The sequence below is a fragment of the Manis javanica genome, chromosome 9 (genome assembly GCF_040802235.1).
Source record: "Manis javanica isolate MJ-LG chromosome 9, MJ_LKY, whole genome shotgun sequence".
Taxonomy (NCBI): Eukaryota; Metazoa; Chordata; class Mammalia; order Pholidota; family Manidae; genus Manis; species Manis javanica.
In genome coordinates, this window is record NC_133164.1 from 64,321,007 (window position 1) to 64,337,079 (window position 16,073).

Sequence of the window (16,073 nt, forward strand, 5' to 3'; positions counted from 1 at the left end):
AACCCACAGCCAGCATTATACTGAACAGTGAGAAGCTGAAAGCATTTCCTCTGAGATCGGGAACCAGACAGGGATGCCCACTCTCCCCACTGCTATTTAACATAGTACTGGAGGTCCTAGCCATGGAAATCAGACAAAACAAAGAAATACAAGGAATCCAGATTGGTAAAGAAGAAGTTAAACTGTCACTATTTGCAGATGATATGATACTGTACATAAAAAACCCTAAAGACTCCACTCCAAAACTACTAGAACTGATACTGGAATACAGCAAAGTTGCAGGATACAAAATTAACACACAGAAATCTGTAGCTTTCCTATACACTAACAATGAACCAATGTAAAGAGAAATCAGGAAAACAATTCCATTCACAATTGCATCAAAAAGAATAAAATACCTAGGAATAAACCTAACTAAAGAAGTGAAAGACTTATACTCTGAAAACTACAAGTCAGTCTTAAGAGAAATTAAAGGGGACAATAACAAATGGAAACTCATCCCATGCTCATGGCTAGGAAGAATTAATATCGTCAAAATGGCCATCCTGCCTAAAGCAATATACAGATTTGATGCAATCCCTCTCAAATTACCAGCAACATTCTTCAATGAATTGGAACAAATAATTCAAAAATTCATATGGAAACACGAAAGACCCCGAATAGCCAAAGCAATCCTGAGAAAGAAGAATAAAGTAGGGGGGATCTCACTCCCCAACTTCAAGCTCTACTACAAAGCCATAGTAATCAAGACAATTTGGTACTGGCACAAGAACAGAGCCACAGACCAGTGGAACAGATTAGAGACTCCAGAAATTAACCCAAACATATATGGTCAATTAATATTTGATAAAGGAGCCATGGACATGCAATGGCAAAATGACAATCTCTTCAACAGATGGTGCTGGCAAAACTGGACAGCTACATGTAGGAGAATGAAACTGGACCTTTGTCTAACCCCATATACAAAGGTAAACTCAAAATGGATCAAAGACCTGAATGTAAGTCATGAAACCATTAAACTCTTGGAAAAAAACATAGGCAAAAACCCCTTAGACATAAACATGAGTGACCTCTTCTTGAACATATCTCCCCGGGCAAGGAAAACAACAGCAAAAATGAGCAAGTGGGACTACATTAAGCTGAAAAGTTTCTGAACGGTGAAAGACACCATCAATAGAACAAAAAGGAACCCTACAGTATGGGGGAATATATTTGAAAATGACACATCCGATAAAGGCTTGACATCCAGAATATATAAAGAGCTCACATGCCTCAACAAACAAAAAACAAATAACCCAATTAAAAAATGGGCAGAGGAACTGAACAGACAGTTCTCTAAAAAAGAAATACAGATGCCAACAGACACATGAAAAGATGCTCCACATCGCTAATTATCAGAGAAATGCAAATTAAAACTACAATGAGGTATCACCTCACACCAGTAAGGATAGCTGCCATCCAAAAGACAAACAACAAATGTTGGCGAGGCTGTGGAGAAAGGGCAACCCTCCTACACTGCTGGTGGGAATGTAAATTAGTTCAACCATTGTGGAAAGCAGTATGGAGGTTCATCAAAATGCTCAAAACAGACCTACCATTTGACCCAGGAATTCCACTCCTAGGAATTTACCCTAAGAACGCAGCAATCAAGTTTGAGAAAGACAGATGCACCCCTATGTTTATCGCAGCACTATTTACAATAGCCAAGAATTGGAAGCAACCTAAATGTCCATTGGTAGATGAAGATATAGAAGATGTGGTACATATATACAATGAAATACTAGTCAGCCATAAGAAGAGGAAAAATCCTACCATTTGCAGCAACATGGATGGAGCTGGAGAGTATTATGCTCAGTGAAATAAGCCAAGCGGAGAAAGAGATATACCAAATGATTTCACTCATCTGAGGAGTATAAGAACAAAGGAAAAACTGAAGGAACAAAACAGCAGCGGAATTACAGAACCCAAAAATGGACTAACAGGTACCAAAGGGAAAGGAACTGGGGAGGATGGGTGGGCAGGGGGGGATAAAAGGTGGGAAAGAAGAAGGGGGATATTAAGATTACCATGCATAGTGGGGGGAGGGAGAAAGGGGAGGGAGGGCTGTACAACACAGTGAGGACAAGTAGGGATTCTACATTTTGCTATGCTGATGGACAGTGACCGTAATGTGGTTTTTAGGGGGGACCTGGTATAGGGGAGAGCATAGTAAACATAGTATTCTTCATGTAAGTGTAGATTAACGATTAAAAAAAAAAAATCAGTTCCTGTGTGCTGACCTCCAATGAGTTCTACGCAGTGGTATAGAGGGCATGTCAAAGTGTGGGCAAAGGGTCTGTTTGTTTCTATGCAGAAGATCAAGGCCTAGCTTGGCTACCCAGAAAATGAACTAAGATACGATATGAGGAGGAGCTTCCGGCATCAGCACACTCTGGAGGACTCGTGCCGGGGGATGATCATCAAAAAGCCTCCACAGGGATCCGGGCGATGCTGCGGTTGTGGCTGCATCCACCCCACTGTTTCGTGGACTTGCCATTGGAATGACGAGGGAGATGTCTAGGCTGGCATGTGCATACAGTGAGACAACGAATTTGACTGGATCTGTACTGTTGGAACTCAGTCAGGAGTTGGGACGGGTGCAAGTTCTAGCACTCCAAAATCTCACGACTATAGACTATCTACCGTTAAAAGAACATATGGGATGTGAACAGACCCCAGAAATGGGTTGCTTTAATTTGTCTGACTTCTCTCAGACTGTTCAAATACAGTTGGACAATATCCATCATATCATAGAGTAATTTTCACAAATGCCTAGGGTGCCTAAATGGTTTTCTTGGCTTCACTGGAAATGGCTGGTAATTATAGATTTGCTTTGTTTATGTCACCGTATTCCTATTATGTTAATATGTGTGTGCAAGTTAATTAGTAGTTTAAAACCTATACATGCTTAAGGTACTCTACAAGAAGATATGTCAAAGAAATAATCAATCCTCCCATGTTTTCTTCCATATGCTACCTCTATAGCTTTTCTTCTTCCTTCCTAATTACAACACTTAAATAGAATTCGTGCCTCATATCGAATTTACCGAGTATCATAATTCCTCCAGGTGGTAAAGATACCTCGAGACAAGTGCTGGTCATAGAAGCCACAGGGCATAAATCTGCAAAGAAGTAAAAAGCTAACCTTTTCAAACAATATGGCTTCTCTCTCACTTACCAACTTTACATTTCCCTGTATGGCCCCGGAAGATGACTGGTTAGCCAGACGGGTAAGATTCCTCAAGGGAGGAACAACCTAAGACAGGCACAGTCGCAGGGGGCCATCAGGTGAGAAACTGGGGAACAACAGCGGTGAAGCTTAGAACCTCATTCCCCCTGTTTTGAGAGAAAGCTTCTGCATCCATGGATGTTTTATTGCCCTTGTCCAGCTCTGATTAGCACATAGTCTACAGGCACACACCTGATCATCTACAATTGCTCTCTTACAACACTAAACTATGTTTTCTACCTTTATCTTGCATCTGCCTACCACTTCAGCAGTTTATTAAAAATAAAAATAATAATACAGGGAGAAATGTGGGATCCACATATAAATCAAGTATAAAAATCAAACGAATATTCATATTTGACCTGATTGTTTATAGTTCATAATGCGTGATCAAAACCGAAAGTTTCTGTGATGAATGCCCTTGTACTGTTCACCATGTAAGAACTTATTCACTATTTAAGAATTCCTTCACCATGTAAGAACTTGTTCGTTATGCTTCAGAAGATTGGAAACTGAAGAGAACTAGGCTTGAGATGGATTAATGACTGTGCATTGAGCACTGACCCCCCTATACAGAATTTTATTGTTGTTAACAACCATTTGATCAATAAATATGAGAGATGCCCTCTCAAAAAATAATAAAAAATAAAAATAAAAAAATAAGTAAATAAAAATAAATAAATAAATTTAAAAAAAATAAATATATTCTTAAATGTTACAAATAGCACAATCCCTCACTGTAAGGGCATCCAAATTACTTATATCTACAATAATCTCCTTTTTGCTGCTGCAGAATCATCTCTTTTTCCACCTACTGAACTCTTAACTAAACTGGCTAACAAAATGAAAAAAATGGTGATATATGAGTTTTTATTACAAACCTTACAGAAGCCCTAATAATCAATCAAAAAGGAATATCTATAGTAAGATTGAATTTGCTGCATCTAGAAAAACAGAGAATTGGCTTTTCTGCACTCCTCCTCCAAAAGCCTTCTTAAGGGGGATGGGGTCAATCAACAGATATTTTTCCAGGAGGGGTTTTTGTTTGTCGGATTGTTTTGTTGAGCATATGGTTGTACTACAACTGTCAGGTATTTTGTACTGTATGATCTCACTATCATCTCATATGAGTCAAAAAAAAGTGACAGTTCAATATAGTATGAATTTCTTAGATCTTCATTCCCTTTGAATATGAAAATGATACTTTTATTCTCCTAATGAGGAAAAACGACAGCGGATTTTATAAGAACAACTGTAAAGTTCCAAGGTAAAAATGAGAGGGGCAAGAAACCTGGCTTTTAATGCCTTTTCTTGCTTTTCACACCATCGAGGTCAATTCACATGCTAACAGCCTGGAGACACCTGCAGAGCGGCATGAACTCCCACACGTGCCCAGCTAGCTGAGGTCATGTCTACAAAGACATGACTGGAAGCTCCAGGTTACAGAAATCAAATCACTATCAAGACTGATGCTCTGGCCTATTCTCTGTTACAGTGCCTGTCTGAAAATGGCAGTGAAATAAAAACTTTAAATCTCTATGCTGTTTTACAAAGATGTAAAAATCAAAATTTTTCAGAAGTCATTAACAATAAAGAAATGAACCATGTTATACCAGGCAAATGCTAAAACCACAGAAAAAGGAAGACAGGTATGGCTGTGTGGATATTAACATCAAAATGGAATTCAGAGCCAGAAAACACTGAAAGTTGCCAAACAAGATATTTCCCACTGATAAAAGCTACCACTTTAACTACAGGATAGAACAGTTTTAAGTACATATCAATGTGGCCAGGAAACACACAAATCCAAAATGCTAGTGGGAAATCTTAGTAAACCTGTGCCAGGAACTGATCAGCCCAAATTAAGTAAAATACTAGGATTTTGAAAAACACAAGTAATAGGTTTAGAAAAATGTATGCCCTATAATCAAGTGCATAAATATCCTGTAAAACTAGTTCTTTTAACATAACAGTAGGTATTTTTAACTGCTGTGTTCAAGAAAAAGAAAAAATGTGTATGATCAACATTATCATTATCTGTACGGAAAATAAACTAAGTATTAATCTTGGAAAGAGGAAAAAATCTGTCATTACTTGCAGTCATGATTATGTGTCAGGAACTAAAATAAGAGTAAAGTAAGAGTTAGAAACAAGATAAAAAAAAGGTGGATAAATATCCAACACAGCAAAATTATTACTTGAAAAAATGCTGCAAAATGTAATTCCACTCATAATAGCAATTGAAATTATAAAAGTGTAATAAAGTGAGAAGTTTAATGAAACTCCATGGAGGTGTATATATGAACTGAAAATTGAGAGAGATGTTATAGTATTGGATAACTGATGAAACTATTAACTTTTCACAACTCAAGAAAATTTCCAGTGAAGTTTATTACAGAATTTAACAAAATATTTCTAAAATTTCTATACAACAGAAAAAATGGAGAAGAATATAGAAAATTTGATTAGAAGAACAGTATGGGGAGTTGGCTTGTCAGAATTGACAATCTAGTATTGTGCAGGAATTATATAAAATACCAATACAACAGTAAAAATGCTGTAGAAACAAACATGCACTTATATGGGAATTGTGTATATAGATGGCATTTCACATGATTGGGTTAAGGCTGGACTTTTTAACAAACAAGGAGTTTGGAAAATAGACCATGTATCTAGAGATGTTTTTCAGGTTAGATTTCTATCTCATACAAAGTAATTTCTAGGTGAATTAAAGAGCTAAGTAAATCCTAAACAATAAAAAACAGGAAACAATAAAGGATAATTTTATAATTTAGAGGTGGGAAGACCTTCTCAAAAATCTAGTTGAAAATACTGCAGAGCAACCATGTAAAATGAACATCTCAAGTAAGACAAAACACCACAAATTTACAAGGTCAGGAAAAAACCCAGCATGTAATATTAGGGGAAAAAAGTGCATTATGAGTTCTTAACAATTAATTGAAAAAGCCAAGTAATTCAATAGGGAAATGAAAATAGACAATTCAAAGAAATACAATTGGCTAATACATAGAAGAAAAAAAATCATCAACCAATCATGAGTAACCAGAAGTCATAACTGGCATGATGTATCTTCTGTTGCCAACCATATTGACAAGACCTAAATGTGTAACTGCCAAGATTGCTGAGGATAAGGGTCTACAGATTTTTATTGAATGTTGGTGGAGTGTCAACTGGTGTAGTTTTTATTGGGGTACTTTGGGCCACATCTCATTAAAATTTAAAATGTACATATTTATCAAGGAAATCCATTTCAAAGAGGCTCTGTATATGTTTTTTATCGGCAATGTTGCAGAAGACATCCACATCACTACCCCAGGAAAACATGTTTCTGGATAGGGTCCATAAACCACGTTCATAAACATTGTTTTCAAGGTTTATTATATCACATGGTTATGGTCATTTTACAGAGTGCTTGAAACTAGTATTTGGCCTGACTCAAAGGCTACCTACCAAAGAAAAAAGAAGGCCTTGGTTAGATGGTCTTACGTTTTGTGGTTACCATTTTGAGCTACATAAAAATCCTTTTGCCAAAGGAGGAAATTACTGGCTTTTACAAAACCTCATCTTCTTTTAGCTGTAAGTCTCTTTGAAGTAATGTTAAAACATTTATATTTTTGGCCATATTTAATTCACTTCTCTCCACATTCTTTAATTCAGCAATTTCATCTCCAAAATCTCAGAGAAATACTCCTATGCAGAAACAAGTGCAAGGATGTTAATTCTAGAATTAATTTTAGTAGTGAAAAAGTTGGAAACAACAAATTACTTAGGAAATGATTAACTATGTATCCATCTTAAGGAATACTGTGTAGTAATTAAAAATGAGATAGATATATATATGCATACTAATCTGAAAAAAATTGCAGGACACATGATTAATGAAAAAAAATTATAGAAAATATGTAATATAAAATTACACTTTTATGAAAATAAAATAAAATCTTTATGGAAATGTGTGCATAAAAATGCTTATTAGAGAAGACTAGGAATCACACATCTAAAACTTCAAAGTTAAGTTCTTCCTGTAACAGGGTACGGGGCTTCCACTTTGTTTCCTGTGGGTTTTTTAAAAGTGTTTTCATGAAGGAAAGAGAGTCAGATATTACTTCTGCAAACGGAGCAAGTTTTGAAAAATATTAATGTTAATATTCACTGATGGCATATATAGAGTGCTTATTATTAATGCTTAAAGTTAACATATTACCAGATATAGTCTGTGATTATACATCAACAATAAGAAAATAATTGGAAGAGTGTCTGTTTACCTATATGATGTAAATTTAGGTGTTGCAATGGTTGAATTTAAATAGACAGTTTAGTTTTCATTTGCATGCACAGCAGCCTAGAAGTGCAGTCTAAGAATCTATTTTAGTAAAGACTATTCCAATTATCAAATTTAGCAAGTTTCATTATGGAAATTCCCAGAGGCAAGCTCTGGCATTTAATGATAAGAAAATGAACAAGGAAGTATTGCTTACAGAATGAATCAATAGAAAAGTGAGTTTCCCTAATATAAAATAATCTTTATATTAAGCAAAACCACATGGAATTGATTAGAGGTATATTGTATAAATGTTCTTCAAGCTCTACAGTATAAGAATATACAGTGTGATAATGATCATGAAGCAAAAAGAAAAACAGTGAGAATTCCTTCAAGCCTTTTAAAATTCACTTATGAATCATGAACAGTTTTACAAAATTCAGCAAGATCGTCTCCCTTTTCTTGTCTTCTCTGACTATATCAGGCTAATACTGTATTGTATATACTTGAAATTTGCTAAGAAAGTGGATCGCCAGACACAAAGGTAACTGCTGGAGGTAATGAATGCATTACTTGATTGTGGAAAGCATTTCATAATGTTTACATATATGAAACCAGCATGTTGTACACCTCAAATACATTCAACCTTACTCACCAATCATACCTCACTGCAGCTGGAAACAAACGGTAGCCACCGAATGGAAGTCAGGTCAGACCCAAGCATTATTCCGCTGAGTAAAGCAAACACTGGCCTCCGCGGATGGCCGAGGAATCCCAGGGCCATCCTGTCACTTGCCACTGACATTCTCAGGTTGCACTAACGGGAAAGGCCCGTTGGGAGCCGGCATAACCATAAGCCCGGGCTGAAAGGCACGAGCGCGGAAGAGGCCTGAAGACTCACAACAGTTCCGGGAAGTTACGGACGTGACGTGCGCGCCACCTTTGGCACCGTCTTCCTGCGCCTTCGACGTCTTTCTCCTGGATGATGAGAAGCTCCGCAGTGAGCCCCCTGTCGCTCGCTGGCCGCGGGTGCCGTGCTACGGGCCTCAATGGTCAGTAGTGAAGCACAGATACATACTTTCGTGCTGTTGTTCTCAATTAAACTCCAGTACTCGGGACTTCTACAACATTCAGAGGGGCTCATGTAGAAAAGAAAAAGTTCAAGCCAATCACCAGATCCAAAATTAGCATTTTATTCAGAACGCTGGGGTCAGAGGTGTATCATTTATATTCTGGTACACAATACAGAGGCAAAGCTGTTGTTGGAAGTCTCTCCAGTTTAAAAGCTTTTTTTTTTTTCATTTTCTTTTTTTAAAAAACACACAGTGCCATCAGCATCAGGCCACCCTATTCTTTCCCTTGCCGCCTTCTTTTTTTTTTTTTTTTTTTGGTACAAATTATGTAAAACATTTGTGCTAAGAACTTTTCTCCCTCCCCAAACAAAAAGAAAATTAAAAATTAAAAAAAAATTAAAAAATTAAAAATTGAGTATTCTAACTACAGCTCAACAATTGAATCAAATGTCACTTTGTTTTGTAAATACTTTATCCATAATGAAAGATATAAACATGCAAAAAAGCTGAATCCATAGTCCAAATAATACATACACATGTTCTGAAGTTTCTGTACTTCTCCATAGACTATGCCAATAAAACATTATGTACACATACCATTTTTACAGTGAAGTGGAAAAAATACAGTAAATAAAAAAGTGTACATGAATTAAGACCAAAATGTGTCTAACATTCTAGTTTATGAAAAAATTCAATTTTGCTACAAATTGGTGATACGAAAACTCCCTTTATTTGCAACCAGCTGCATACGTTTTAAGATTTTAGTGAAAAAAAAAAGCAAAACAAAAAAACAAAAGAAACTAAAGTCTAAAACTAGAAGTCATGTACATTTTCCAACCTCATGGTCTCATCCCCCAAGATAATAAAATTGCTCCATGAGTTTTTGTTTGTTCAACTCTGTATTTTAATAAAAGCAAATGCAATGTAACAAAAGCGTGTTGAAGCATGTTGTGGTTTAACTTACTGCTCCCACCACAATATATTCTGTCTTTTACTTATCATTTCAGAAATCAGTACCATTAAAGCCTTAAACATAAAACTAATTCCAATCTGAAAAAGGTACAAAAAGGCACATAAAATCCCAGTGCTTCTGTACTGTAAAATTCAAGTGTAACTGAGCTCAGTGTTTCTCCAAACAGTATTGATCACTGATATTCCCTCTGAGCCCAGATTGGTTTGCAGCCTATACCAAAGCCTCCAGCAAGCTCTCCGCTAGTAGACTACAAAGTTAAAGCCTAGCTTCCAAATGCTTTTTGGGAATATCAGTTGACATTGTTTGTACTTGTCCAAAAAAACAAGTTCACCCTGCAGTTCAGTCATCACCTCCACCATACATGTCAGCGAGCTTCTTGAAGCGGGGCCCCCAGTCGTTCAGGTAGTCATAGTCCTGCTCGCCACCACTACTGGAGGAATTTAGGGAGCTCAAGGACCCCGCTGTGGAGCCACTACCTTCATAGTCGAAGACTAGGAGGGAGTCATATGGCGGAGCTGTGGGATCATTGTCAGCAGCCTTAAGGCCCTACAATTTGGAAAGACAAGGAAAGAGTGAAGAGAGGGTTAGGAATCACAGATCCTAGTGGGCCAACAGGATCCAGTACTTGTTTGTACATTTCTACCTGCAGCCTACACTTTCAATCCACAGGAAATGGGGCTATCACCACATTTGAAAGTTAGACAAAAAATAACTTATGTCTTTCTTCTGCAAGAAAGAACCCTAAGGAGTTCAGCTCGGTAAGGCCAAGACATACAATGGGAACGGGGTTAAGTGGACAATGTGCCTGACAGTGGCAGACATGAAAGGCTAACTGCTTGAAGCTGCTAAGGGAGGATATGAAATGGAGTGGACTAAGGCATGTGTGTAACAGTACATAGGTAAGACCAGTTGTAATTACTGGTGAAATAAGTAACATGAAATAATACAGAGGGCTAGGAAATCATGTGATACATAGATCCTAAGTTGTCCAGAGACAAAGGATTTTGACAATGCCCAGGTTAAACAGGAATTATATATGTAATATATAAGGGAAGGACATACAAGTGAGTGCCCTGTAGTCCTGTCTCTGCAAGCAAGACTAGCATAAGAGGCATCACTAAAGAATGAAAGAAATGACAAATAAGTGACAGAACTATGAAATCTAGGCAAAATCATCAGGATGCTGGAAAAAAAATTCAGACTAGCACTGAGAGCTAGGAGTTCTGGGAAGAAGTGGCATTGCAATGGACCTAAATTTGGAAGGCTATCAAAGAATGAAGACAGGCCAGATGTGATTACAATATAAGGAAAGTTACTGGTTAAATCATTTATGTTCTTAACAGAAAATAGGAGGCTAAATTAATTGTTAAATTGTGATCAGGTATTATTTATTAAGAATAGAGTGACTTCTAACTCTCACAGGCCCGAGAAAAGTCAGGATCCAGTACCTATACATAGTATAAATGTTGTGTGTTGGTGGGGAACCTGCCTGTTTAAAACAACATGTACACATATGGCTCTTAAAAGGGTTTGAAGAATGAGAACCAATGAAATTATTATCTATGAACTTAACTCTTGCAAGTAAAATGCTTGTAAAGGTATAATTTATGTACTTGCAGCTAATTCATAATTATGCTCCACAAAACTGAAGGATTTAATGCTGTAGGTCCTTTGGGCATTTTCTCTAATCTCTCCTCAGTTCTACTCTAGATCTCCAAGACATACCAGCATTAGTCTCCAAACAAGCAATTCTTTTCCCCCACGACTCTGTTTTTTGAAAGCTGAGAGGTTTAAGGTAGACCTTCTCCAAGATGTCATGAACTGTCCTACACGTGTATTCTATTAGAATATATATGTGGGTGTATTTTTTATCAGTATGTGTTCATCTATTTATTCTTCAAGTTTATAGAGGAGAAGGAGGGGGAAAAGATCATGAACATCACAAAGCAAGAGTCAGTGTGTGTTGTGGTTAAGACATCAGACTCAGGGTTGACACCTCATTTCTACATGGTATTAGCTGTGGAACCTCAGCTAAATTCTAGAAGCTGCATTTCCTCATCTGTAACTGTAATAAGATTAGTGTGAGAAATAATAAAACCCAAGGGGTCACCACAGTGTCTGGCACATGTTAGAGTTTAATGAATATTAGTTTTCTAAAACATAACTTTTAAGTTCACTGAATATTTTCCTGCTTTGGAATTTTTAAAAAGAAAAGTAAATGTGAGACATAATATTTTATGAAACAAACATGGCAACTGCTTGACTTCAGTCAAAAACAAAAGAGAAAAGTACACACTACCAATTTTTAATTTCCAAGTCTCTCTCATCAACAATCCTAACCATCTAATTAAACACCATTTTTTCCCCAAGTGAGGCTATACTATTTATAACCCAGTAAAACCTATGTGAAATAAAACAAGTCTTCAGCAAATGACTTCAATATATAAAACGTAAGTAACTTTAGATAGGATTTTATTTATCATATTCATAGGATAATCTACAAGGCAGTTCTGCTAAGACTGAGAACCAGACTGCTACTTCTCAAAGTCCACAATTCCATTCTGTGGTAGAGCATGTTACCGTGATCAGTGATTCGCTCTATTTCCCTGCAGGTGGATTACACACCCCCGTGACCCTCTGGAGCTGGAGTTTACTTCTCACACCCACTGTCAGACTTTGCTTGGGACTGGCTTTGGCCAATAAAACGTGAGCAGCACCTCTTCTTTAAGAGGAGTCACTGACAGCTCTACCTGACGCATTTCTAAGGACTCCTTTTCACCCTCCCCACTTTCAGGAGAAGGGTCTGTTAAGGTGGAAATTTTCCTTCTGCCTGGATCCTGAGATGCAAAAGGCTCAGGAAGCCAGCTAGTACTGGCCCACAGCTAACATATAACCTGAGCAAGAAGCAAGCCTTTGTTACTGCAAGCCAACCACACTTTGCAGTTGTTAGTTACTGTAGCCTTAGCTAGAAAAAGCTGAAGACTGCACCTTCATTCATTTTGCTTGTATTTATTCAATTCAAGCCATACTGTTGAGTATGTACATGGTGCTGTATATTTTTGCTTATAATTACAATAGTGGTAGAACACAGGTATTAATTAATAAGTGAGGTCCAATGCCTGTCCTCCTGAAGTTTATATTCAAATGGCAGCATTTGCCCCTTTCCTTTTCCCTACAAAATCTAGCAACTGCAGATTTAAGGAATAGGCAATTCCTTTACTACAGCACTGTCTAACTTGGGTCTACATAAGAATGGCACCCACAAAAGAGCTGAAGGAAATAAAAAATTATGAAAAATCCTGATCAGGACAATGGGCTTCTGTAGACAAATCCGTTTCACCTGCTATCTGAAAGTAGAGCATTGCTTTGAATCCCTTGGTAAGCCAAGAAAGCAAAGAAGCAATAACCATTAATTTACATTAAACATTTTGGAGCATTCCTAGGCCTCCAATATCACCTCTCTTAGCTTTCCTGATACCTTAGGACACATCTTGCTAACAGAGTAAGTGGAGATACAGTGCAGATGCTCCCAGACACAGCTCAGAGCTTTGCTGGCTGGATGTTGGGATGCAGGGCAGTCCTGGGAGGCAGCCTGGGGGCCACTGTGGCTGCTCGGGATGTGCGCTGCCTCTATAAAGGCTCGCTGCAAAACAAACTTCTGAGTTCGATTTTTTTTTCACTTTTTGCCTTTTTTGGTGAAAGTGAAAATCCTCTTCGGATTTCTTTAGGTCAGCAACAGGTACTGATGTAGGTGTTCCATGAAGGTAAAGTGGCATGACTGGAACATACGAAAAGCAGGGAATACCTGTATTAAGTTTTCATTATGACCTTCAGTGACTTGCAGCAGAGACAGGTGCCTCAGACACTAGGAAATAGTTCAGTTTTATCCAGAGTTCAAGATCTGCCTCCCCAGGAAATGTGAAACAAGAGATAGTGACCAAGGTCACTGTGGTCGGGTCATCTGCTTTACTGCAGTTCAAATTTTAAATAGAACATGCAGAAGCCTGCCCAGTCTTTCGGTTGTCAGCACCAAACTGGAAATATGAAAAGGTTACGACTAAAATCAGCTCTGAAGAGCCAATGGCAGGGTGTTAAGTGCATCTTCGGTAGAGAGGAGCACAAGGGCCTGTCTGCTTTGACTGACTTAGAAATAATTGTGGGCTGCTGTCTCATCTTCACCGGCGTGTAAAGGAACCCGAGGCTCTTCATGAAATGCTTAAGCCACCTAATGCAATTAATCACAATAAATAAAACACTGATGATAATCTAGCCCTGTGCTCACTATTGAGATTCTCAAAAATACTCATTTCTTTTAATTTTTTAGCTCCTATCTTAGTTTTCTGATCATGCTCGTAGTTTTTGAATCTGTTTTCTTTCTTTTTAAAAATGAGGTTAAGACCACAAAATCCATTAAAGATCCCCAGGTGCTGCTACTGCATGGCACATTTTCTCAGGTTTTAATAATTACAGAAGGGCAAAGCCACTGACCTTCCCAAGAATTCTTAGGCAAGCCATGCTTCTGGGCTGAAGGTTAAGTACTCTAAGTACCTTTCACTTGGAGAGCACTGATCTTTATCTGAGAATAAAATAGGACTCTTGGATGAGGCATTATATAAATTCTGGGTACTATCTTGGTAACTCTAAAAAGATCGTAGTCAAGTCCTGAGAAAACGACAGTGAGAAGCATGACCCGGAGTGAATGTACAGAGGAAATCGAGGGGCCACATAATCTCAGTCCCCCCTCATGGAGTTCTTCCGTGCTCAGGTGCGGACAGCACTTCACGTGGTGGGTGATGCACTGTTGTCAAATTTACAAAGTAATTGCATGCATTTCTCTTTCTCCACCTAAGTTTGACTAAATCTAGAAAAGTATGTGCTTGTTTCACATTTTCTGGGGAGACAGATCTTGAACACTGGATAAAACTGAGCTGTTTCCTAGTGTCTGAGGCACCTCTTTAAAACAAAACGCATGTGGCTCGGGCTGAGCTCCTGCAGAGCTTGTATTTATAGACTTCTGATCCTATGCTTTATGGATGGAGACATTCTTTTATAGGGACCAAAAAGACCCACATTCTTCAGTGAGGGAACACATCAGGGATATAAGAGGAGACAGGTCCTATTGATTCTGGAAATTCTGTCCTCTATTGTCTCAACACCACTGCCTTGATTTAGGTCCTCATTATATCCTGCCTGGACCCCAGCAAATGCTGCGAACTGGTCTCCCTGTCTCCAGTACTATAGCTGCGTCTTTCCTACAACTACTAATGGTTCCTCTCTGACGTTATTTGAAGTCACTCCTCCATGAAAAGCTCTTCTATTACCCTCTAGTACCTATAGTAGAGTTTCCCACATAAGGGAGGAGTTCCCCTGGGAGTATGCCCAGTGATTTTTGAGGTGCATGGGCACTTAAAAACAATTCTCTTATTTTAAAAAATTAAGTTAAAGATGTATTAGAAGTTTAAGTAATAGGAGAGGTGTGCAGACATGGAAAAACCTAGAAGGCGCCACTCAAATGCCTAATGTCTGGATGACCTACAGGATAAGGTCAAAGCTCTTTAGAGAACTCAGTGAACCTGGATAGTTCACGCATCTTTTCTGTTTCAGCTACTCTCAACTCCAGCAACCGCACTGAATTTGTCACCAAATTATTTGCCCATATCCCCCAAAACTTAAAAATGTCATGTTTTTGTGGACCTCTGTTATTTACATGTTCATTTTCTGCTAGCTGAAGTGTGATTCCTTTTATTTGAAACGTCTTCACTCAATTTTTAATCTGATTAATATCCATCCATCATTTAAAGCCCATTAAAAATGTCACTTCCGTTGCATGGATTTTCTTACCCTCAGCCATGACTGAGAGTAATTGCCATGGTTTGTCTGGTGTCTTACTTTTATTGCCATGTTTCATTACATGAGATTGTGACATCCCTTTCTTCAAAGGCTGGCTGTATTCATTTAGTATCCTGCTGCCTAACGGTGTATGACAATCTAGCTATTCTAGGAGGTGGCTTTCTACTGCTGTCCTCAGCTTAGTTTTTTCACCTCAGAATCTTCTTCATATTCATACCCATGCCTTTCAGAAGCAGCTACGATTTAGGCTTAAAATATCTGTGGATGTGGAAGTATACCATGTTTATACTATAGCGAAATTCTGTAACTTACTACCTTCAAAATTACTATGTCCCTTTGTAGGAATTTCATTTTACTTGAAGCAATTTTTTGGGAAGAAGAGGTTTTTATTTGTGTCATTTACAAATGGAGGGCAGTAGAAAGGTTTCACTTCTGGAAAGTAACTTGTAATAATAATTAACATGATGCTGATACTAATTATAAAATTTTACTCTGTGACAGGCACTATTCCAAGCACTTTACATGCATTATCTCATTTAGTCCTCTTTGCAATCTTAAAAGAAGGTTCTATGATTATCTTCATTTTACATATAAGAAAACTGGAAATCCAAGCGGTTATAACCAAGG

The 16,073-nt window shown here is 37.8% G+C and overlaps 1 protein-coding gene across 1 annotated transcript in view; it reads right to left on the minus strand.

Moving 5' to 3' along the window:
• Positions 1 to 8,722: 8,722 nt before the first annotated feature.
• Positions 8,723 to 16,073, minus strand: part of CDH2 (cadherin 2) — a 199,542-nt gene continuing 192,191 nt past the window's right edge. Inside the window, exon 16 of the mRNA XM_037025358.2 lies at positions 8,723 to 10,142. Coding sequence (XP_036881253.2) covers positions 9,936 to 10,142 — 207 coding nt within the window. The 3' untranslated portion in view covers positions 8,723 to 9,935. The remainder of the gene's footprint in view (positions 10,143 to 16,073) is intronic.